The sequence below is a fragment of the Boeremia exigua genome, assembly GCF_020726555.1.
Source record: "Boeremia exigua strain MPI-SDFR-AT-0100 chromosome Unknown C7974scaffold_9, whole genome shotgun sequence".
Classification (NCBI taxonomy): Eukaryota; Fungi; Ascomycota; class Dothideomycetes; order Pleosporales; family Didymellaceae; genus Boeremia; species Boeremia exigua.
This window is the reverse complement of record NW_025763526.1, coordinates 1,021,258-1,044,250: the sequence shown is the minus strand read 5'-3', so window position 1 is coordinate 1,044,250 and position 22,993 is coordinate 1,021,258. Positions and strand designations below refer to the sequence as shown.

The 22,993-nt window shown below is 52.7% G+C and overlaps 4 protein-coding genes across 4 annotated transcripts; 1 reads left to right on the top strand and 3 right to left on the bottom strand.

The window, feature by feature from the left end:
• Positions 1-2,631: 2,631 nt before the first annotated feature.
• On the bottom strand, positions 2,632-5,503 carry C7974DRAFT_230477 (uncharacterized protein). The gene is made up of 4 exons (XM_046137364.1): positions 5,117-5,503; positions 4,841-5,070; positions 3,680-4,786; positions 2,632-3,631 (listed from the first exon to the last, which is right to left on the bottom strand). The coding sequence occupies exons 1-4, from the start codon at positions 5,134-5,136 to the stop codon at positions 2,844-2,846; spliced, it is 2,145 nt and encodes a 714-aa protein (XP_045994773.1). The 5' UTR covers positions 5,137-5,503; the 3' UTR covers positions 2,632-2,843.
• A 458-nt stretch (positions 5,504-5,961) lies between these two features.
• Positions 5,962-8,088, bottom strand: C7974DRAFT_458355 (uncharacterized protein; the record flags this gene model as incomplete). The annotated part of the gene is made up of 6 exons (XM_046146079.1): positions 5,962-6,272; positions 6,323-6,395; positions 6,452-7,566; positions 7,617-7,853; positions 7,900-7,958; positions 8,079-8,088. The coding sequence occupies 6 exons, from the start codon at positions 8,086-8,088 to the stop codon at positions 6,006-6,008; spliced, it is 1,761 nt and encodes a 586-aa protein (XP_045994772.1). The 3' UTR covers positions 5,962-6,005.
• A 3,412-nt stretch (positions 8,089-11,500) lies between these two features.
• On the bottom strand, positions 11,501-16,361 carry C7974DRAFT_378372 (tRNA synthetases class I-domain-containing protein; the record flags this gene model as incomplete). Its single annotated transcript, XM_046140406.1, has 3 exons — positions 11,501-14,703; positions 14,802-16,262; positions 16,310-16,361. 3 exons carry the CDS (start codon positions 16,359-16,361, stop codon positions 11,501-11,503), a joined length of 4,716 nt encoding a protein of 1,571 aa, XP_045994771.1.
• A 522-nt stretch (positions 16,362-16,883) lies between these two features.
• On the top strand, positions 16,884-21,024 carry C7974DRAFT_363738 (P-loop containing nucleoside triphosphate hydrolase protein). Its single transcript, XM_046139768.1, has 2 exons — positions 16,884-17,384; positions 17,433-21,024. Exons 1-2 carry the CDS (start codon positions 16,920-16,922, stop codon positions 20,529-20,531), a joined length of 3,564 nt encoding a protein of 1,187 aa, XP_045994770.1. The 5' UTR covers positions 16,884-16,919; the 3' UTR covers positions 20,532-21,024.
• The last annotated feature ends 1,969 nt before the right edge of the window (positions 21,025-22,993 follow it).

The following is a 22,993-nucleotide window of genomic DNA, read 5'->3' as shown; positions in this document are numbered from 1 at the left end:
TGATCCAGGGATCGCCGCCGCGGAATCCTTCCCGTCCACTCAGCCTCCACAACAGACTCTCATTCGTGAATGCATCGAGATGTTGAATTCTCGAATATTTCCGCATTTGCAGATGGAAATCGTGCGTCGCCGATACTAACCGTGCATAGCAACCTAGTGTTCCAGATGTGAAGAGACTGGACTTGGTGCATATTGATGCCGTCGTGTGTCTGGCTCTCAGGTACTCCCAACGGAAGTTCGGCAACGCCTGACACATCCCTGAATCGTGAGGCTGCTGTAGTGGCAGGGGTGGCTTATAAGTGGCTGGAATGGCGTCCGGATCTCGAATGCGCCTTTGAGGGCCCCTCAGGTAGACGCAACGGTCGGGCGAGAGGTGGGGACTCGTTTGACCTGGAGAGTCTGGCGGGAGGACAGACCCGTTGGCGGGAATGTATCTTTTTGCTATGAGTCAGGGAATCGTTCCCCAACCCTGAAACCCCAAACAATCTTTCAACACGTGTAGCATCGGCGCTACAATCTCGTGACATCTGCATATGATCTGCATATAGTACACCACTGCAAAGCCTCTCAAATTGAGATACGACTGTGTCGGTGTCTATAAGTGGGTACCCATAAGCCTCTAGTTGGTCTGGCGCCGGTTGCATGTCGGCGGGCATCATCGCTGCTTATTCTGCCGCCAAGCTGATAATTAGCCACGAGGCATGCACGTTGGAACTGTTTTGGAGCCGCATTAGTGAGGCAGTACGGGAGGTCGAAAGCAGCCTGAGGTGATCTGTGCCTTGTAAGAGGCGTGTTTTAGATTGTGCATCTCCCTGCATGGAACAAACGTGGAAGCTTTGAATGCGGGATGGTTGGCGCTTAGAGGGCCAGGGTATTGGTGGGGGAGCTGCAGCGCTTCTGAGCTATCGCACACGCTGCCATAAGGCCCAAAGATCCTAAATGGTTGACGCTCTGGTGGCAAAGTCTAATACAGGACCAGGCAAACATCACCAACAGAGGGCGGAACTGAAGGACTGCAGTTTCGCTTAGCTTACTCTGGTTTGCCGATGCGGGGATTCATTCGCCAGAATCTCGCTACTTGGAGCCAATGGGCATATTACAGATCTTCATCCTCACTTTCAGATCGTCATTAACACAATTGCGGCTGGCGGATGCGTTAGCGAGGACCACTTGCATACCTCACCGGACGTACTCGGGCCCACTTCCTTCTCGAAGATTCGGCATGTTATTGAATATGTAGAAGGTGTGTACCTAACCAATTGTTGAGGCCAGACCAGCGCAAATTGGCCAAACAACCACAGAAACTACATGCAAGTATACGCCCCAGACGCGCACGACTAGGTTACCACACGAGACGGCACGCCATGACAGCGCAGACCGCTGAAGGGCCCCGCGCAGGCTCTCCCGCATTTGGTATGCCGTTAGCGTAAACTGGTCATATTAGTGTGCATAAAGCCCCGGCAACCGTGAAGCTCTTGGGGTGGACGTGCAGCAAGCCCCAACTCACAGACTTGCGGTGCAGGGCTAAATACAAGATAATACCATGTCAGCTCTGACAGGTAGCATGCTAAAGCATCAAGCCCGAGGGGAGATAACGATGGTCATAGCCTCATGATTTGAGGATATGGTTTCCGCTAAGGCCTTCGAACGCCCAAAGATTACTGAGTTCTCTAAGCTAGGCGTAGGCAGGACTTGGGTCTACAAATTACCTGGTCCACACACTGCCGCTAAGACAGTGTGCCGTTAGGCAGACTACTCGCTGCATTGCTCGACATAAGATGGTGGTTATCTGACAACGCTACACCGCCATAGTAGGCGCCGTCCCGTAGCTGCGTGAATCGGCCACACTACAAGATGCAATTGCTATTGGTGAACCTACCCCCACCTTTGCCGAAACGCGGGACATCAGTGATGTAAGTTTTTCGGCTGAGGCTGCTACGAACTCGCATCGAGGCACTAGCTGTCCATTTAGACATAATCTCACGTGCACTGTCTCACAACCCTGCTCGCGAGGCCAACAGCCAAGACAAGCTGCCAGCTCCACCCATGACGCAGGAAAATCCACTTACACCAATATTCATCACTGCGTTGCATGATACCCTATAACCGGCTGCATAGGCGTCGATACCGCACGCGAGAGATGCAGGGTTTGCCACGGTAATACTCGCCTGACCACTAATGGACAGCGAACAGCACTAAACCTTATCAAGGGATCTTGTGGCTTGAGCTTCGCATCCTTGTAAGCGATACAGCAGCAGCTTCTGATGCAGCTTCCCGGAACCACGTATTCGCAGGGAAAATGATCAGCATAACCACGTGCTGCATGCCGGATCCGCATTCTGATCGGTGATGCTACACGTGAGAAATTACAGTAGCTGCGCGTCGCGCATTGTTGATCTTCTGAGGACAGAAACGTCATATGTTCACATGGTGCAATGGAAACGTAGGTTGAGCCAAAGTCTCGGGCCTGAGAAGAGGGGTGGCGAGCAGAAGAGTCTTGTTCGATGATGGTGTCTATTATGTTTTTACGTGTCTAAATGTCTAATGTTCTTGATTCGTGGTATCGTTATTGAGTGTCTGCTGCATTGTACGTGAGCCTGAAAGCATCTAAGCTAACAATATCGTTGCAGTCTCTGTCTGTCCCTAGCTCGCTCACGCTAACTGACTGACATGTGTATCCTCCCCCTGTCCTATGTTACATCCCCTGGTATATGCTGATATGGAATGCCGCGCCAAAAGGCTACGGTGTAATAGTGCGTCTCTGAACGCAATGGGTATCATGTGGCTGAAATGATTGCTGAATAATCTGAAGTTCTCTCGGAGAGGCCCATGTATGACATGGTTCAAGAGGCAAATGCGGTTTGCTGGGCTTCCCATTGCCATTGTTCTGTAAGCTGACGAGTTCGGTACTCAGTTGCGTAACCAGTATCGGTCTCGACATCGCGGATGAGATCAAGGACGACTTGGCGTTCTCGAGCGTCCCCAAGACATTGTCCGGCGGTGAACAAAGCTTGCACGGAATAGACACGTACGACATCGTCCGACTGTGCAAGGGAGATACCGACAATCTCGCGGCTGTGCTTCTGGCAAGCTGCAAGGACCTCCTGGTAGGAATTAAGTCGAGCACATACAGTGCTACGACCTTGGGTAGACTCATGCGGCTTGTTCATGAACAACAAAATTTGGCTCATGTGGTAGACCTGCATCGTCGAGGCGCACATTGGGATGTTGTACCAAACTTCGGGGAACAAAGCCTCGTTCTCTCCTCGTAGAAGTCGACCAGGTGCAAGGGTGGGTTCCATGCGGCTGGAAGGTTTGAAAGTTACTGGGAGGCTGTCGTACCATGCCTGAAACTGCTTGCGTAGGTGGTACCAGTAGTCCAGTAGTGTCGATTGGGGAATACCGGTCCAGCCCATTCCCACTTCTGTCGGAACCTCGTCTCCAGCTGCCATGAAGTTGATTAGTTTCGACATCAGCCAAATCAAGGCGTTACAGATGGCGGCATCATCGAAGTAGTCGTTCTCGATGAAGTTGTTGGGCACTAATAATCCCTGATCATCGATGAGTAAGCCAGCTTCCCTCCAGAGAGTGAAGTCTTCAGTATCGAGGTGTGTGTGGCTCTTATTGATGACTACAAACAAATCAGTGAAGTCCTCATGCAACAATGATAGTCACTTACAAGCAGCATACATGTCTTGTCGGGCAATGTTCCAGAAAATAGATCGTCGAGCCTTGGAAGTGAAGTTAAGGCTGGATGTTGAGAGTGGCGAGCCTGGTGACTGCATCTGCATTGGCATCATGCGCTCCTGTGAGTGAACAAGAAGAGACTTGGCTCCGCTTAAGTGTTTGGCCCATTCTACCGTTGATGTGTCTAGGAACTCATAGACACAGAGGATAGCCGCTGCCGCCAAGATTTCATCGGTGCTAGACGCGCAAGAAGCACTGCTTGATGTCCGGCGTCGCTTATGGCGGAACTCGCAGTCTGAGTCGTCAGGTGTGATGGTCGTATCGGATTTCAGAGCTCGGAGTAGAAGTGAGACGGCGTTGTCGTAGTGGACCACTGCCTTGTGCTTCCAGTCTACCAATGAGGACCCAGGGTAGACCTCTACTTTGCCTTGGCACCTGGATCCGCCGTACTTACAACCTTGTACCTGGGCAAGGGCTTTTGCGGCGCATGCGACAGCGGCATTCTTGAGCAAAGCGTTCTCCCGCGCCAGTATTGGTACATAGGAGGTGAAGTAGGTATCTCTGTCGTAAAGGTCCATCCAGCGTCCCGGACCCTCGGAAAAGTACCGCAACAAAAAGGAGACCTCGTGATCTTTCGACATCATTGTTTCACTGTTAGACCGTGGAGGTGACTGACGCGAGCTTGACATTGAACAAGATCGCGGCATATACTCTGTCATGGAATCGAATGATGATGTAAGGCGAGGATCAATGGGTGGGGGTGTCATGGCACCAGACCAGTCCATGATTGGGTGGATGCGACGATTACATAACGACGCTGGTGGTGAGATGGGAGTGTTGACTGTTGATGTTGCAGGCGACTGCATCAAAGGCGGTAACGCATCAAGCTCTGGAGTATAGCACATAGGAATGCTGGTGGGTCCCATGTCAGGGCCCATGCTGGGTGTGCTAGTCACAGAATGAAGGCTCCCGGATGTTGGCCATGAGCTGATTGATCGAGGTTGAAAGGGTGCGGGTGAGTCCATTGAGCCAACAGACATGGTCTCAAAATCTGGTGTTGCGGGATCGAGATAGGGATTTGTTGTGTTGATGAAGGTGACTGTCAAGGGTGTTAGGGTGCAAGCATCATCTGATGATGACCGAAGCTACCTACCATTCTTGGGAATATCCAACCAGATGGCATCATCTTCAAATGTGTTCTTGTATGAGTAGAATCCTTTTAGGGAGTTCTCATCACCAGAGTCGTCGCCGTTCATGGAGGCATTGTGTTGGTGACGGAACACTATCCCAGAACTGGGGATACATTCTCTCGACGCCTTAATGCACTGTCCACACACGGGCTTCTTCTCATCACACTTGAGCTTTCGTTGCCGGCAAGTGAGGCTGCGTAAGTGTTAGGGTAGAAGAGAAGTAGCATCGTACCACTTACCATCCGGTTCGTGAACGCATCTCAGTAGTGGTCCGTGGGGGTTCGGTGAGAATGAAGTGGTCACGGGTACTCGAGTCGAGCGTAGTGGGTATGAAGGAAGGTCTGCATGAGTCGGCGAGCGCTGGGTATAGATATAACAACACGCTCGAGGGCGATACAGCGGACTTGCTGAAGGTTAGATGCGGGGTCTAGCATGGTTCGCGCCAGCGCCAGTCCACCTTCACAATCTAAACAGGGCCTGTAGGAAATGGCGAAAGGCTTTTCCTTGCTCTAGGTGCGTCAGCATGAATCGCTCTCGCGTCGCTCGATCTGGGGTAGTCTGAGCATTGAGCTAAAGTTGAGCATGGAAGAGTAGCCACGATGGTCCCGTTCGGCGAGTCGCGTCAAGCGCCATAATGATGTGCTTCTCGCCGAGCCCTGACCGAGCCGCAGAACGTACATCACTTCAAGATACCACACATTCGACCTAGTCGGAATGTGGCCGCACGTCGCCACTTTTTTAAAGTTTTCTCCTGGCTGCTAGACTTTCGCGTGATACCGCCATCGGACCGTCTTGGCAAGACACTACTGCATTTAGGGCCCCTCCCTTATCCTAGCTCAGATCCGGAACGATACATGCTGACCTCCGGTCCATCCCGCCATGTTTCAGTCAATACTAAAGGGCCTTTCGTGGCCGTCGGACGTAACTCCATGTCCCTTCAGCAGTTCACCACCGAAGCACTGATGGCGTTATCAGCGGGAAGAAATAAACGTGCATGCAGCGCCTCCAAAGACGGAAAGACGGAACAAGAACAAGTGTAGAAGCACCGGAGAATGTTCGGCTCTCTCACCGCCTTCGAGCCCTACGGGAAGCCCTAGCCACTTTTTTAGTGGTGGCTGGCGATGTCGCTCAGTCCGACGTTTTCAGTTTCTTCTTTGGCCGCTGCTCATCTGGCCCTGCCTCGCTATCTGCATCCTCCATCTCAGCATCGCTGTCTCCGGAGCCACTGTCATGATCTGAATCGAATTCCTCTCCAACTTCGGATTCAGATTCAGTGTGGAAGTCCTCATCGACGCTCTCGTCGTCCTCGTCGGCACTACCGCGATTCGCGACACCTCCATCGTCACTAGAGGCAAGGTCGTCATCTTGCAGTGCGGCTGCAAGAATTGCTCCTGACTATTGAATGCATTAGCGTCATGAAATTGATATTGATGTGAAGTTCTTACGTCATCTGCCATCTCGTTCTTCGTCTTGATGCCTTTAGCCCGGAAAAAGTTCTCGAGTGGCTGTTGCTCCTCACTGTATACAAGTCTTAGTTGCGCCTTCTCAGGAAATATACTGTAACTAGTACTTACCGGTTGATGTTCGAGAACTGGTGCTCTGCCATGCCACCTTTCATTGTAAAGGTAATATCGAATGTCCGGCTCGCTGCCATGGCACCACCGACACGCGACATGGTGACTGATGCGATGTTGTCCATGGCGATGTAGGTGGCTGGCTTGGGAATGAACATGAAAGCCTTATCCAGGCAGTAAAGGTGACCCTCGTTGGCTTTGATCGAGCACTTGACGCCAGACTGCTCATGATGACTGATGAAATCGCGAGACGGCCTGGTAATACGTTTTCCACTGAGACCTCGGAAAATATCCGAGACGACGACAGCAATAGGTGCCTCGTAATGTGATTGCAGCTTGTCTTTGTACTTTGCTTCTAGCAAATCTTCCTTCATGTTGAGGTCAAGATTGACTTCTTCATCACGCTTGAATTGCATGACTAGGAATGGGTAGCGTGTCTGACCTTGCCTCAGAGGTGGATCCAATCCTATTGTGATCAACGTGTGCATGTCGTCGGGCTTTGGTAGCACCATGAACTTCTTGACGGAGTCGAACTGGATCTTGTAGTCGTACGTCTTTCCGCGCAATCTGAACGAGGTCTCATACATGTCGATGTCGAAACGACCTCTGGGTGTCAAATGGAGAATATCGAGGAAGGTCGCGAACGTGTCTCCAGCGACTTCACCAATCTCAGCCTTGTCCATGAGGGTCTCGTAGAACAGATTTGCGGCGTTTTGTTCCTCGCCGTCTTCTGCTCCGGAAATGTCTTCACCATCCTCGTTCTTCTCCTTCTTTGACGCAACGCCTGGGATGTAGAAGCGCATCTCCACGAGTTGGTCACGAGCACCAGCCGACTTCTTGCCTCTGAACCGAGCGCCCCCAAGGCTCCCATTCGCGCCAGCATCGCCGTCGGCGGGCAATGAGAAGTCGACTGCAACCTCGTTCTTGCCAGCCAGATTGGTATTCGATACCTCGGTATAGGGAACTTCGAAAGCGGGGCGGTTCGCGACATTAAAGGTAAGCTCCGCCTTGCCGAACTCGGCTTTGCCCCAGTTCCAGCCACGCAGCGCATGCTCTCGGTTGTCCAGATTGATACCGTACCAGACCTTGAAGAGCTTTGCTGCGCGATCGAAATCCTAGGGTCTCCATTAAATCACCTGAATGGACTGCCAGTGCTCTCTCTTACCTCTTGCTTGAAACCATCAAGTTGTATCACGCCGTCATTGCGCGAAAGAATCTTGATTTCGTAGCCGCGTGCCGCTCGACTCCATTGTGCCTGGATAATTTGTGACTGGTCGCAGGTGTACGTCTCGCCGTTTACGGGTTTCCAACCAAAACCAGAATCGGAAAATCGAGTGGCGCCTGGCTTGCGGGAAAGATTGAGGTAGATGTCGTTGAAGGCCTCCCTGCGCAGTGTCAGCCTCTGAGACCAAGAGGATGTCCTATGACGATGTTAATGCGCTCCTTACATGTTTGCGACGTCCCCCAAGGATCGTTAATGGCAGTGGAGGGTTGACGACGATGGTGGCTGTAAGGCGCAACAACCGTCGTCGTTGCTATTGAAGCTCGTCTAAGCGCGAAACGAAATCCTGACTAAGCAGCGACACGCGTTTTAGCGCGTCGCGTACCCCACCACTGCTGCAATTACCTTCACTCATGATATTCATGAACTAGTCGACAGAAAGAGATATATACAGTTGAGCTCTTCTATCGACGTCTCCGTCAACAAATCTCAATCGGAATATGCTTAGTTCGTCGATTGCATTCTCCTTCTCAGTAATTATAGTGAAGCATCATAATACGTCGCCTGGTACCTGTTTGGAGCCTATTGCATTGGCATTCGACGTATTAAACTTGGCAAAGTCTTATGCGTTCTGACATCTACAAAAAACGTCATAGGCATAAGATAGGGAAGTTTGTCTCGGTGAGTGATTGCTCATGGCACATGGGCTGATCAAAGTAGACGATGATGCTACGTCCGATAGCTTCTTTGAAGTGCTTGCACATCCCCTGTCGCCCTGGGTTGATCTGCAATCGTTATCAAATTGCCAAACCATTGTTCAAAACTGACCAGGCTACGTGAATGGGACTGTGAATAAGGCCGAGCATACCGTAATCCTGCCGACTGACTCGGAGGCACCGGGATGTGAAGCAGAGCCCCTCCACTTCCTGGGCTTGAACGACGACACTGTGCATGCAAATGACATCGCCGATCATCCCTACCGACCTTGCCGACGCACTGTGTACCATATTTTGATAAAATTGAAGTCATTGTTTGCAACACTCCCGCTCCGATTGGACCCCAAACAGCGCAAGCGACGTTTCCCCAGACCCTTGACCCTTGACCTTTTATTAGCGGTCAATGCATCTGATGAAATGTTCTCAAGAGTGACCCGTCACTCCCCGGTGCTTGTATCATTCTTCTGTCAACGCTTGATGGAGAACGATGATCTCTATGGAACGAAAAAGTGGTTTCCCGATCATTCTGCACTTGCCAACATATCTTGTATACCTGGACATACAGAATCGACTTACCTACGGTAGGTGTACGGCCGGCTGTGGAGCACTCCTAGACTACAGATGTGGATACAATGCCCCGGACGGTGTGCGTACGCTCTGCTCCACACGGACCCAGCATGGTATGTCATAAGAATTGTTCGCTTTTCCAAATTGGTTCTGCCGTCGAGATCGTCTTGCGTACAAATACCGCCCACTATAGAGCAGGACACAGACCTGTTTAATGAAAGCCGAAGGAACCGAGGACTTTCCCTGTCTTTATGATAACAGCCGAAACCGAGGGCTTTCCTTGTGCGGTAAAATGATCGATGGGTTTCGAATTACTTAATTGAGCTACCGCACATCGGGGAGCCCCTCTGGTTCATTAATCCGTCCGACGTTGGGTCCGAATAAGAAGCGGCTCCGCGTGCAGTAGTCACTGCAATGGTCTCAGCCGATGAGCGCTTACTGTTAACACGAAGGGACACGTACTACCCATGTGACAACCACCGGCCCTTTTCACGGTCCGATTTCTGGCTGCTCCCGCTGGTTTCCCCTTGACTGGGCGGAAAAGAATTCCTCAAAATCATCAATACGAGCTTGTACAGGAAGTCCCATCGACGTCGGAATACTGGTCAGGGCCGCTGGGAGATCTGAACGCTGCCAAAGATGGGGGTCCAAGTCTGCTGTCCGAAGGACAAGCCTTGACTACGGAGTACCGCCGGGCAATCTTCAGGCGCAGAATCAACTATTGAACCCGCATGTTGTTGGATCTGTCATCGATCCAAGCGGCCCCTGAACTATCCTCGAGGCTGTAACCACCAAGCACTACGTTACTGCCTCATTTTACGACTGGAACAAGATCCAACGTGTCCAAAGCGTTCCACCTGAGGTCAAACCCTGGGAGATGCCAGATGCACATTTCGTGCCGAATGTTCTTGTAATGCCGAATTACTTGTCTTTCCGACTTCCCCAAAGACTTGCATGGTCCAGCCATTACTCCAGTCTTGTTGTTCCGAGTTCCCCAAAGACTTACATGGTCCAGCCATTCGAAGTTGACGGCAACAACCGTCAAAGCTACATTCATCGTTTATTCTACCTATTTGACGTAAATCTTGTTCTGCAAGCCTTCTTTCTTATCGGCGTTTGACGCCTCATTAGTGAAAGGCGGACACTAAGGGCAACCAAACTTCGATTCCCTTGGAGGTTCCGGACCTCATCCGTAACCGCGCTACGCCCTACACCAGTGAGCACGATCCGAAACACGAGCGAAGTGGAGTGCCTAAAGCCAACTCATGACGCCCACCAAGCCAATGCAGTATAAGAGTCCCCAAACCGACCGAACGTGCATTAGCATGCTCAGCGCGACGGTGCCACAGCCTGAGCTAAGCGCCTGTAGCGGCAGCACTTGATTCCGGTGTGCTGTGACTTCTTGTGGCTGGATTCGAGGCTGAGACGGCGCTAAGGGCTGCATACAAGTAAAACAGCGATCCATATTGAATGCAGAACCTCGACGCGAGCATTTGGGCTCGTGCATGCCTGAGATCATGTGCAACGTTGCTGCGGCTGCTTGTCAGAGATTCAGAGGCGGTGAAGCCCCATAGCGTCCGCTCAAGCCACACATCCGACATACATCCTATACAGCGTGCATGCATGCTCGCTTACACGCGCACGCTCAATAGACCATACACGGTGTTGCACGTTGTCGGACTATGTGGCATTTCTGCATCGTCTGCCTCACGATAAGTCCGAAGAGCGGCCTTTCAATAAGCGAGGACAGACCGCTGTACTGACAATGCAGAATCCTGCGAAGCCACCGTGGACCGTTGAATGCAGTAACCCGCGCTATGCAACGATCGTCAATATTCGTCCACGTTGGCATTGATCCTAGGAACCCAAGCTCAAGGCCAGCAACTCAACTAAGCAAGGCTGCCGTTCTGTGGTCGATCCAACGCACGACACACCAACATACACGACCTTGCCCTAGTCCCAATAGCGTTGAGATTCACTCTCGATCTGACTTTCTATGATCATCTCTCCAGCATGAGTAATGCCCTGCATTTTGAAAATGAGAATCACCGCGGCAATCGTGATGAAGGTCATGATGCTCAAGTAAACATACCTGTTCGGAACATGACCGGACTCCACATTGTAGTACGAGCATCATCTCCACAGGGCGACCGTTAAAAAGACCAGCCCCGTATCCTGGCCGGTGGGTCCAGTGACGCGGACGTGCACCACCCGTGGAGCAAAGTCAACGTTACAATGCTACCTAGACAAGAGAATGGCACGAATAGAAACATGACTTTCGCGCACAGTCTGCGTCAATTGAATATAATGACTCTGCGGAGATGCGATATCGGTAACCCTGCGGGAACAAGGATGGATCGAGTGAGAAACACGCGATAGGTAGCTGCGATGTATGACATGGCATACGTCTGGGCTCAACCTTGGAAACGCACCTGCTCTTATCTTACATCGAGTAATGTACATGGAAGCCTGTCAAGTCAAGCGTGCGCCGGCAACCTTTTCTCCACTACGATACAATATGGCACATAGGAACAATACAGAAGTTTACACAACCTCCCTAACGACCTCGTCGCACCTATGACACAACTCCTCTTCCACCGCCTTCGCAAAGCGCCAGCATCTCGGACACTTCTGCAGCGAAGGAGGATGCACAAGGACCGTCGCATCCTTCAAGAAGCTGTTCTCATTCGTCGGCGCAATGGCCTCAGATTCAGACCACGCCCATGCCTCCGCTGAGTCGGGCGCGCCTGCGCTCATCTGGAAGTCGCTGATGACTAGCAAGCCTGCTAGCTGGCTCTGCACGTCGAGGTCCGCGTGCGGTACACAGCTCTGCAGCAGCGCATTGAGTTCGTAGATTGCGTCGGGGGAAAGGACGAGTGTGACCGCCGTCTCGAGGCCCGAGCCAATCTTCTTTCCAGCGCGCAGTCGCTCCTGCGCGACCTTGACTGCATTGCCGATCTCGGTCAGACGCTCGAGAGCGGTGTCCAGCGCTTTTCCTTTTGCCGCGCTTGCTGCAGGGAGAGCACTCCATATCGCCTGACTTGGGTGCACGCTATTCTCGCGCAGAGACGCAGGGACGTGGTCCCACACTTCTTCGACAAGCAGTGGCGTGACAGGCGCGAGGATCTGCAGAAGCTCGTAGAAGATTAGACCCAAGTGTGACTGGAGAGTGGTGCAGTCAGATGTGTGGCCAGTGTAGATGCGGTCCTTGAGCGTCTCGAAGTAGAATGCGCTGAGATCGGTCGCGATGTATCGGTTCAGCGTGTTCAAAGACTTGAAGAACTCATAGCGTGCGTAGTAAGTGTGTGCGTCCGTCGACACTTGACTCAGTCTGTGCAATGCCAGTGTATCGGTGAGGAGGGGCGAAGTTGGGACTTCATCGCGCAGAGCGTTGAAAGACGAGAACGTTGGCGGGCAAGACGGCAAAGAAAGCACGCCGAGGAGCCATTTGAATGTCACGCGGTATTTGTGAAGAGACTGGTTTACGGATTGCAGGACGGGCTGGCCGATGGTCACGTCGCGCATATAGTCGCTACTAGCAGCCCATAGACGAAGTGCATCGGCACCCATCCCATCGTACGTCGGACTGGCGCCGGGTAGTGGTGCCGGTTGCCCCTTTTGTTTCTTGCGTTTGATGGGTGGGAGCAGTTCTCCGCTCATAATTTGATAGGGAGAGATTACGTTGCCGAGAGACTTACTCATCTTGCGTCCGTCAGAGTCGAGTGTGAATCCGTGAGTGATGAGCGTCTTGTACGGCGCGCGTGCAGTGCCAGAAGAGTAGTTTTGTGAGGCGACGTGAGTGAGGAGCGAAGACTGGAACCACCCACGATGCTGATCGGTGCCTTCGAGGTAGACGTCCGCGATGGGAGCGTCCTTAGATGGTGGCAAAAGCGTCCAGGATGTGCCGCTATCAAACCAAACGTCCATTGTGTCACGTCCACGGACGTAAGTCCCTGTGCCAACAAGGTGAGGCGGTGTCCAGGCTGGGTCAGATGGTGCATCTGTCCACCATGCATCGATGCCACGCTCTTTTATTGTTTTGATCAGATGGTCGATAGTCTTGGAGTCTATGGTGGCCTCAAGCGTATCACCCTGGACCTTGTACAAAGCAGGAATAGGCACGCCCCATGCACGCTGACGAGAGATGCACCATTGGCTTCGACCTTGGATAAAGCTTTCCAGGCGTGGACGTCCGGTCTCAGGAAGGAATTTGACATCAGCGATGGCTCTCATGGACGCATTTTTTAGATCACCAACGTCGGCGAACCACTGCTCGGTCGCTCTTACAATGACCGGTTGTTTCGTCCTCCAATCGATGGGGTACTTATGTCGGTAGTTCTGCTTTGCGCGTAACAAACCTTGCTTTTCGAGGTAGTCGCAGACAGCTCGTGCGCCAGTCCTTTTCTCGTCAGCCACAGGAAGCCCTTCGAGAAGCTCCGGCTGCTCGGGAAAGGCGTCTTCGGTAAAAGCACCTGCATCGTCGACCGGTGCAAACGCTGGGATGCCCACTGCCTGACAGACGTTATAATCATCCATACCATGACCAGGTGCAAAATGGACCAGCCCAGTACCAGACGAGTCGGTTACGAAATCCGCGTGCATGATAGGTTGCAATCCGTTCGCTCTTTGGAACGGGTTCTCATACCGGAGGTTCCCAGCGAGATCAGATCCCCTTATTCCAGACGCAACGACCTCAAGCTTGCGCTCGAGCACCTTCTCGTACTCGGACACCCTTGTCGCAGCGACTAATGTCAGCTCGCCATCTTTCTCTGCGTCCTTCACAACGCAGTATTCCATGTCCCTGTGCACTGCGATGGCCTTGTTCGCGGGGAGCGTCCAGGGTGTTGTTGTCCAGATCACCACATTGACCTCTCCTCGCACATTCTTTCCCGCCAGCTTACTCCTCAATTCCTCTGTGACTTGTGCCGGGAATCTCACAAACGCCGCAAGACTCTTATGCCCTTCATCGTACTCTAGCTCGGCCTCTGCGAGCGCCGTCCTAGAGCTCGGGCTCCAATACACAGGTTTGAACTGCCTATACACCAGGCCCTTCTCCCACATTTCCTTGAAGATGTCGAGTTGCCTCAACTCGAATCCTTTCTCCATAGTCTGGTATGCATTGTCCCACTCGCCCATGACACCCCATTCCTTGAACCCGCGTTTCTGAGTCTCGACTGTGGTGGTGGCTAGGTCACGCGCAGCAGCACGAATTGAGACTGCATCGGTATCACCAAGAGACTTTTTCGCTGCTTGGAGCGCTTTGATCTCAATCGGAAGGCCGTGGCAGTCCCATCCGGGAATATATGAGACTTTGTTGCCTTGCGTGACATGGAATCGACATATTATGTCTTTCGTGATCTTATTCAAAGCATGGCCGATATGAAGGGGCCCATTGGCGTATGGTGGGCCATCGTGGAGCGTAAACGGCTTGCCGTCGCGCGTGCGCTGCCAGGCGTAAAGATCATCGGCGCATCGTTGCAGGTAGAGAGATGTCTTCTCGGGAAGCGGACGGGGTGGGAACGGCGATTTGGGGAGGCGGAGAGTCGAGGAGTAGGATGCGCGGAGAATGCGCGTCGGGGTTAGCATGGCATCGTGAGGAACTGTTGAAGCTTGGGGCGTTTTTTGGACATTCGAGCTTCGGAGGTCCGCATTCGGTGATACCTCGGCTAAAGATGGAGATTGATCGGCCATAGCAAATGCAGCAGTCATGAGTAAACTCTCACTTGCAAAGACAACGCGAGAGTGTCCTGAGTTTTAGCACTGTACATCCTTTGACATACACATGTAGCTCAATATACAGTCAGAGAGCTCACTGCGCCATTCTTCAGCACCTCGAACACCATACCCGGAAATCCAAAGAGCTCCACGTTCCCAACATCGGTGGTGCCGTCCACGGTAATGCTCCCAGCATTTGCAAACTGGCTTCGCCTAGTAGACGCATCCTCCCAACCTCCTAGAAGCTCAACACTGCTCCCTGGACTGTCGCCCCAGCCTCTGTTCAATGCCATACCGCGCTGTTGCAACCGCTCTTGTTCATCGTTCTCATAGTATGTCTTGAACACATCCTTCAATCGCCCGGAAATGTCACTGAATCGCATCTCAGAGCTTAGAGGTTCTCGATACTGCGCTGATGGGACATGCTCGAGGGTCCATCTGCTTCTCCTATGTCTGTTGAATTGATATGATCCTGGTATGTTGCCGTGAAAGATCATCTTGGTCACAGTCAGGTGATTGAGTGGCTGCGCGCTCATTTCACCTTCTTCGTGAAGTTCTGACTCTTTGCGTTCTGCTGTAGGTGACGGAGGAGATATCGGGGACGGTTGTGATATCAGCATGTCAAAGCCGTGGTGGTAGTAATTGTAGAAGTGTTCCGCTGCAGCTATCTCGCGCTCTTGAGCTTCGAGCGCCGCATCGTCGTCTTCTTCCCAATCTTCTTCATTGTCCGTGCCAATCGCTGAGCCTCGGTCTGAGTCGAGTATGTCCTCAGGTGTCAGCCCACCCGGCGAGTGATCACTGGCATCGCTCGTCGTTCGATCCTTGTGTATTGATAGCCGATGGTCATTCTTGCGGTAAATAGAATCGGGTGCACCAAGCTCCATGATGAGATCCTGAGGCGTTGTTTCGCTGAGAACAATCCAGAGTGGAGGACTAGATCTTCTGACAAGTTCAATTCTTCCCTCACCATGCACCTTGACAAGCTCGATCTCATCAGGGCCACCCCCTGTACCTTTGATACCTACGAGTGCCGAAGATCTAGGATTCGAAGGCGTGGCCGTAAATAAGGTCGTTCGAGCCTTCTGCCAGGACTCGCCGCTGAAGACAGCCATAGAGGTCGCAGGACCTGTAGCAGAGGATGATAACAGAGAAATAAAATCTTTCTTCGGCGAGTACGCAGAGTGTTGTACCGGAAAATTGAACGCGATGCCAGGATACGATAGGTTGTATGTTCCTCTCGCGTCTGGATCTTCAGACTTTGGTGGAAGGTATTCTCCGCCGTATGTAGGCCCCAACAGCTTATCGTAGATGTGCCTAAACCTAGGTCCCCTCACGCCGCCATACATGTCTGTGGGTTTGAACACCTCGATATCCTTGTAGACGAGTCTTGCTTTGGTGAAGTCCAGTACCTCAATCAACCGTAACCGCTGGTCAGGGCCGTCGAATTGTAGTCGCAGGCCGTTATCAGGTAGCGCGAGTTGGACGGGCGACGAGATGGGACGAAGGTCATCGTGGTAGAGCTGAAATCGCGGGAAGGCCTTGACTTCAGCTTTGATCGTGGTGAGGATGTCATGCAAAGAGCAGCCAAGCGCTGCGGCATGGTCAGTCAGGTCGAAGACGGTGCTGATAGAGACTCACTCATAAAGCCCACACTGCGCCCTGGCTGCAGCTGCATACTGCCGTCTTCCATCTTCAAGCGAGCGTGTAAGGAGATACTGCGCGCTGCAGTCGAAGCCACTAGCCTATGTGCATGCGTGCGCGCTGAAGGTGCAGGTGATCTTATGCCCTTTCACGTGGACGCGGCGGAGTCGCTGATATAACGCCGATCCTGATACTTGAGATGACGGGCTGAACGCTGGCCTCGAGTGTGCAGATATTATAAGGTGCTCATGCAAAGGAAGTGAGGCGCAACAGTGGCAAGATGCTATGTTGAGCGGAGAGGTGGGGTGCACGGCGGTGTTGAGCTTCCTGTGTTCCCCATAGCCTCTGAGACATGCTGAGACATCGCTCGACATGCGCGAAGAGACCTGATCATCTACGCGAAGCTGATCAAGATTATAGTCAGATCAGAAAGCTCAGGTAGCTCAGGTAGCTGCAGAGCGCTGGTGCAGCTGTGCACCTGTTAGGCATGACGGATGGCGCGGTCGGGGCCCCACCCGGACCCCTGCAGCGCTTTGTGTTTTGATGTTTACGTGCATCAACATCACCCAACATCACCTCGCTATTCACCACAACAGCGTAATTCGACATGTCTGGCCTTCCAAGACCAGGCGCACCGGCGGCGGTGAAGCGGACGACCTCCTCTATGCGCCCGCCAGCATCGCGCCAGGCAGCCGCAAACCCCCTCATGCGCGGCCGATCTGCCACCCCCATGCTGGACGGACGCACTTCTCGAGCAGAATCAGTCGCGTCGACTAGGACAAGAGGCACACCACGCTCGTCGCCACTCAAGAGGAAAGCAGTCGATTTCGAAGATGCTGGTTATGAGACAAACATCAATGTTGTCGTTCGGTGTCGCGGGCGCAACGATCGCGAGGTGCGCGAGAATAGCGGCGTTGTTGTCACAACCAACGGCATCAAAGGCAACACAATCGATCTCTCCATGGGTCCGAGTGCTCTAAGCAATAAGACGTACCAATTCGACAAGGTCTTCTCGCCTGCTGCGGACCAGGGTATGATTTTCGACGACGTCGTCGCACCCATCATCGACGAGGTACGCCCCATACCGATAACAAACTAGAACCCTTTTGACACATTCTAGGTTCTCGATGGATTTAATTGCACAATCTTCGCATACGGTCAGACCGGTACTGGAAAGACATACACAATGACTGGTGACATCTCCGACGTTCTCCCCCCTCCCGACGCCGCCGGTATCGTTCCTCGTGTACTCTACGCGCTGTTCGACAAACTCAGCCAAGAGGAGACAGAAAACTCGGTGAAGTGCTCATTCATCGAACTGTACAACGAAGAGCTGCGTGATCTTTGCGCTGGAGACGACGCTGTGAAGCTGAAGATCTTTGATGACAACAGCAAGAAGGGGCAAACAACAACAATGGTCCAGGGTATGGAAGAATGCCATCTGAAGACAGCCCGAGAGGGAATTCAACTCCTGCGCGCCGGCTCCCACAAGCGCCAGGTGGCATCCACGAAGTGCAACGACCTCAGTTCTCGATCGCACACAGTCTTCACCATCACAGTGTACATCAAGCGCACAGCAGAAGATGGACAAGAGTACCTGAGCGCGGGAAAGCTCAACCTTGTTGACCTTGCTGGTAGTGAGAACATTCAGCGCAGTGGTGCAGAGAACAAGCGCGCCGCTGAAGCTGGTCTGATCAACAAGAGTCTGCTTACTCTAGGCCGCGTTATTAACGCGCTTGTCGAACGCAGCTCTCACATTCCTTACCGCGAATCGAAACTCACGCGACTCCTACAAGACTCGCTCGGTGGACGAACAAAAACATGCATTATCGCAACTCTTTCGCCAGCAAAGAGTAATCTCGAGGAGACAATTTCCACACTCGACTATGCTTTCCGCGCGAAGAACATTCGAAACAAGCCTCAAGTCAACCAGGCTATCAATAAGAAGACTCTCCTTAGGGAATTCACAGCTGAGATTGAAAAGTTGAAGGGCGAACTCATCGCCACACGGCAGCGCAATGGTGTCTACCTGACCCAAGACAGCTACGAAGAGATGACAACTATCAGCGAGTCGCGACGCATTCTCAGCGAGGAACAACGCGAGCGGCTCGAAACCATGGAAGTAAACCTCCGCAATAGGGTAGAGGAGTTGTTCAAGATCACAACGAGCTTTCAAACACTTAAGAAGGACAACGAGCAGACTCAGTTGGCTTTGGAAGGCACAAAAGGCATATTGGAGAAGACCGAGATCGTTTTGGACCACACACGGCAGAACCTGGCCGAAGAAGAGGAGCTGCGAAAAGCACACGCCAAAACCGAGGGCGAGCTTGCGGAGATTGGGTACGGTATGATTTCAACGCTTGGCAAAACCACCTCAGATCTGGATGGACTACGATCGAAGATTCGTCGAAAGTCAGAACTGCAATCGCAGAACCGTCGCAACTGGGCGACATCACAGAACAACGTTCGTGACACTACTCGCCTTGTTGAAGACCGGATCGAGGAATTTCAGCAACAGCAGGGACAAATCATGGAACTCCTATCGGCGCGTATGCAGGACTTCGTTCGTGATGAGCTTGAAAAGCTTGGTGCATCGCAGTCGTTTCTGCAGGAGAAGATGCAAACATACCAGGCCTCAGAGCAGGAAGTAAACCAGCAGACCGCGAAGACTCGCGATGACATGAACGACGTGCTCGAGGAGATCAAGACCCTGCGGGAGAACGTAAAGACCAAGATCGGCTCTGGACTTGACGAGCTCTCATCTGCAGCGGAGCAGATCTCAGCTAACATCATCACCGAGCTTGATGGCTTCAGAGATGAGCTGCATCAATCATATGCAAACTTGGGGCGTGAGTTCAAGGCCACATTCGACAGCCTTGTCAAGAGCCTCAACGCACAACAGGCAGAGAACGAAGTCTTGCATGCGCAGGTCCTCGAGGCAAACTCCGCTCTACTCACAGCGAATACCCACACTCAAACCCGACTGGCGCACGTGGTTGATGAGGAGAAGCAGAAGTCTGCTGAGGAGCGCCAGCAACTGCTACAGCAAATCACCGCTCTCATTGGAGCTAATGCCGATGCTCAGGACCAGCGCATGAACGAGAAACTTGCCAGCGTCGGCGCCGAGTTAGGAGCCGCGAACACTGCCTACGAGACACAGCAGGCCGCATATACTTCAGGTGTGGAAGCTTGGAACGACCAGTCCAGGAGCATCGTGGCCGGCGTCGCATCATCAAGAGATGCCATGAAGTCAAGGCTTCGGAGCGATTACGAGATGGCGACACAGCATTCAGATCTGCTGAAGGATACTACCACTTCTGTGCACGCAAGTACAGTAAAGACGGTAGAAGCCCAGATGTCACATCTCGACACACAACTCCACTCACTCGACGACATCGTCTTACGAGTTCGCGAGCAAAACAACGTTCATCACACCGCGCATACTGCTTCGCTCGCTACACTGTCGTCTACTGTACAGTCTTCGTACTCCAGTATTGGCGAACACCTTTCGACTTCCTTTGAGCGCGTTCAATCTCTCGAAGCCGACGTGTCTGCGCAACAGAGCACCCTTAGGGAGACTCTGTCATCCTTGTCTGCTGATGCCACGATCCGCGCACCTCTCCACGAGCTTCGCGAGGTCGTCGGTGCACAGAACCTCGTCGAGTACGACCCCACTGGTCAAACACCTCAGCGCGTCAACTACCACATCCCCTCCACGCTCCCTCGAACCGAAGATCACGAGTCGATCCTCTCGCGTCTTCGCGACCGACCGACCTCCTCAGACGACGTCACCCGCAGCCCAACTAAGCAGCCCGTATTCATTGATGCCACCGCTTCCGCCGAGTCCACTGCCGAGCTGTTCCTACCCACAAAACCTGACTTCACGCGCTCTGTCAGTGCGAACGCCCAGAACCACACAGCTCCTATCTCCCTCCGCGAATTGGACGTTAACATCGTCGCGCAGGAGTCTGCGCACACACAACCTCTACCGCTTGGCTCGAGATCCAGCGATTCAGCCATCCTGGCCGGACCACCAAACAAGAAGCTCAAGGGTAGCGACGAGGGGAGTAAGCTGCCGATGAAAAAGATGATGCGGAAGACTGTTGGCGGTGGTATCGGGAAGGAGGAGAGAGAAAACCTGAGTATTACTAATTTCGCGAGCTCGATTGGGCCAGGGCAGACTGCAGGGAGGAAGCTGCGAAGTCACGGCAGTAGCTAGTTCACTTGTATTTGGCTTTTGGCAAAACTGTTTCGTTGCGGTCCGGCGTTTCTTGGAACATTGGGAATTGGGGGGTTGGGGACTGGCGTTTGGGACAGTAGATGCGTGTGCACTTCACAGTGCTGGTCGAGTGCTTGCGCTCCCTCTCTGCATTCTTTTGGCGTAGGCGTACTCCCTTCAATGGACAGATTCATCCTCTTCAACCGTGGTCCAGGCATGTGAGTGACAACGGCAGCAAAATTCAAATCTTCGAGCGTTCGAGCGTTCAAGCTCTACGCAATTGCTATGGGTGACACTAGGTGAGCTTGCAGGTCACAACGCCCTTTCCTCAACTGCGCGACAGCAGTTGGGTTCTTTGGCAAGCGCGAGCGTCACGTACAAGGCACCGAGTCCCCAGCAGCGGCAGCGTGCAAGAGGGACGTTGCGACAAGGCAGCAGTTCAGGCGCACGCACTATAGTCCAGCTGCAAGCGTAGCGTACACCGACTCCAGGCAACAGCACATCAGCAAGCAGTGCTTACGATTGCAGGCAAGGGCGGTGTCAAGTCTCGAGAGCACGCGGGAATGTACAGATGATATCACGATCAAGCACAGGCTGCGGATAAGAAAGGAAGCAATGACGATCACAGCTTGTAAGAGCAGAGAAGAAATGTAGTGATGATGAAGTGATTTGATTATTGTTTGATTGAAACCATTGAAGTCCATATCCGACCCAGATTGCCCAAGTTCAAACCATGATCCACCACAGAAGCCGCACCTATGCTGACTCCCACCACCTGGCTGGATGTCACTATTACTCCTCCCATCCTGCCCGAACAAGTCTCTCCCACCCAATGCTGCTACAGTCAATGACTGCAGGCGATCTGGTCAGAGCCGGTGCGAGGATCCATCCATCAGCAACACAGACGCTCTGAACATCGAGTGGTAGGCCAGCTACGAAGAGCTTCTGTCCTCCAGCACCACACGATGTTGTTTACCAGACCTTGATGCCAGACTCTGTTGGGTTGTGACCCTCAAGTCCCCAAGCGTTCCTCATCTTTCTGAACCATGTGACATCCAGCCAGCATACCTTGTGTGTGTGTGTTTGCGCGAGCGACAGTTGAAGAAGAGGTGGAGGTGTTTGGGATTGAGTGAGGTGATGGCCTGAAGAGGCATTGATGGTGAAGTGAAGGTCGTGTTTGAAACGCGAATGAGGGTGCTGCTCTATTGGAGAAGAGACGGGCAGAGCTGACAGGGTTAGCAGACATGATGAGCAACAAGGGTGTACTGACCAGCTCATTGAACGACATGTTCGGATGTGTGATCAAGGTGATCAAGTGTGGTCGACCATGTTGAAGGCCAAAGGTGTTGAGCAGCCATGGTGAAGGAGTGTTGGTTGTGTAAGGCTGTGCTCATGTTGAGGAAGGATGTCATGAAGACTTGAAGTGATGAAGAGTCATGGTAGGCATGAACGAAAGTATGTCCAAGGTCAGATGACCAAAGCACTCGGAGTTGGAAAGTGGAGTGGAGGAGCGATGGAGAAAAGTCCTGGAGACGGGGGGCGGCGACCCTTAAGTATTGGGGAACTGTTGGTCCATGCGCAGTCTCGGGCCGTGGAGCTCCGATGCGAGGTTCTTCCGGTGGCAGTGAGGTCATGTGAAGGTGGTTGGGCGCGGTGATGGCGGGTATGCGTTTGCAGGTGGCGGGCGTGGGCAGCGGTGAAGTGAAGGTGAGCGCAACACCACGAGCATAGAGCGCAAGCAAAGTGGCCCGAGCGGCCTCACCAAAATCGAGACAAGATTTTCGGGTAGCGAATGTATGATCCTGCAATGTATGGGAGAGCCAGTCAATTCAGGAAGCATCAGTGACGACGCGAGGATTGCTGACGTTTGTGTCGGTCGACGGGAGGAGTGAGGCTCGACATGGCAAGTGAGGTTGCAGCTATAACAACATGCAAGTCTGCGCAGGATCGTCACTGACAGGCAATTCAGCCAAGAGCAAATGCCGTGCACACTCATAGCTATTACGGGCGATGGGGTAAATTGAATTTGATATTGTCTATTACTTCTCCCGGCAGCAAATGCTTGAATGTTCCTCGTGACTCAGGCCTTTTCATGAGCGAACAACCCAGAAAGCGACAGCCAGACTCCAGGTATGGTGGATTTGAGGTGACTTCGTCGTGTGCGTGGCACGCTTTCGATATCTATGGGAACCGTCGCAATCGTGACCTTCCAGCAAGACCCACCGTAATGTCGAGCAGCGCGTAAACTTTCTTCGTTGCCAAGTTTCTCGTGGAGCATGAGGACGCACCATGACTCTGCGTAGCAAAGCTGCTGGCAAAGCCTGACGTCAGCAAGGTGAACTGCGTGGAGGTGAACTGCGTGGTACAGAGAGGCCAGAACAAGTGCTGTAGGATTTACTCGGTGTTTTCCGATGCGTTCTCGAGTCCAGGAGCGATGCGAATCGACTAACGCTCGCACAGGT

Bases quoted from the DNA above. Each gene is read 5' to 3' on its own strand.
- C7974DRAFT_363738 (XM_046139768.1), top strand. From the start codon at position 16,920: ATGTCTGGCCTTCCAAGACCAGGCGCACCGGCGGCGGTGAAGCGGACG. The intron at 17,385-17,432 runs GTACGCCCCATA...GACACATTCTAG, and splicing joins TCGCACCCATCATCGACGAG to GTTCTCGATGGATTTAATTG.
- C7974DRAFT_230477 (XM_046137364.1), bottom strand. From the start codon at position 5,136: ATGCGTTCACGAACCGGATG. The intron at 4,787-4,840 runs GTAGGTAGCTTC...CACCCTTGACAG, and splicing joins GTTGGATATTCCCAAGAATG to TCACCTTCATCAACACAACA. The intron at 3,632-3,679 runs GTAAGTGACTAT...ATTTGTTTGTAG, and splicing joins ACAAGACATGTATGCTGCTT to TCATCAATAAGAGCCACACA.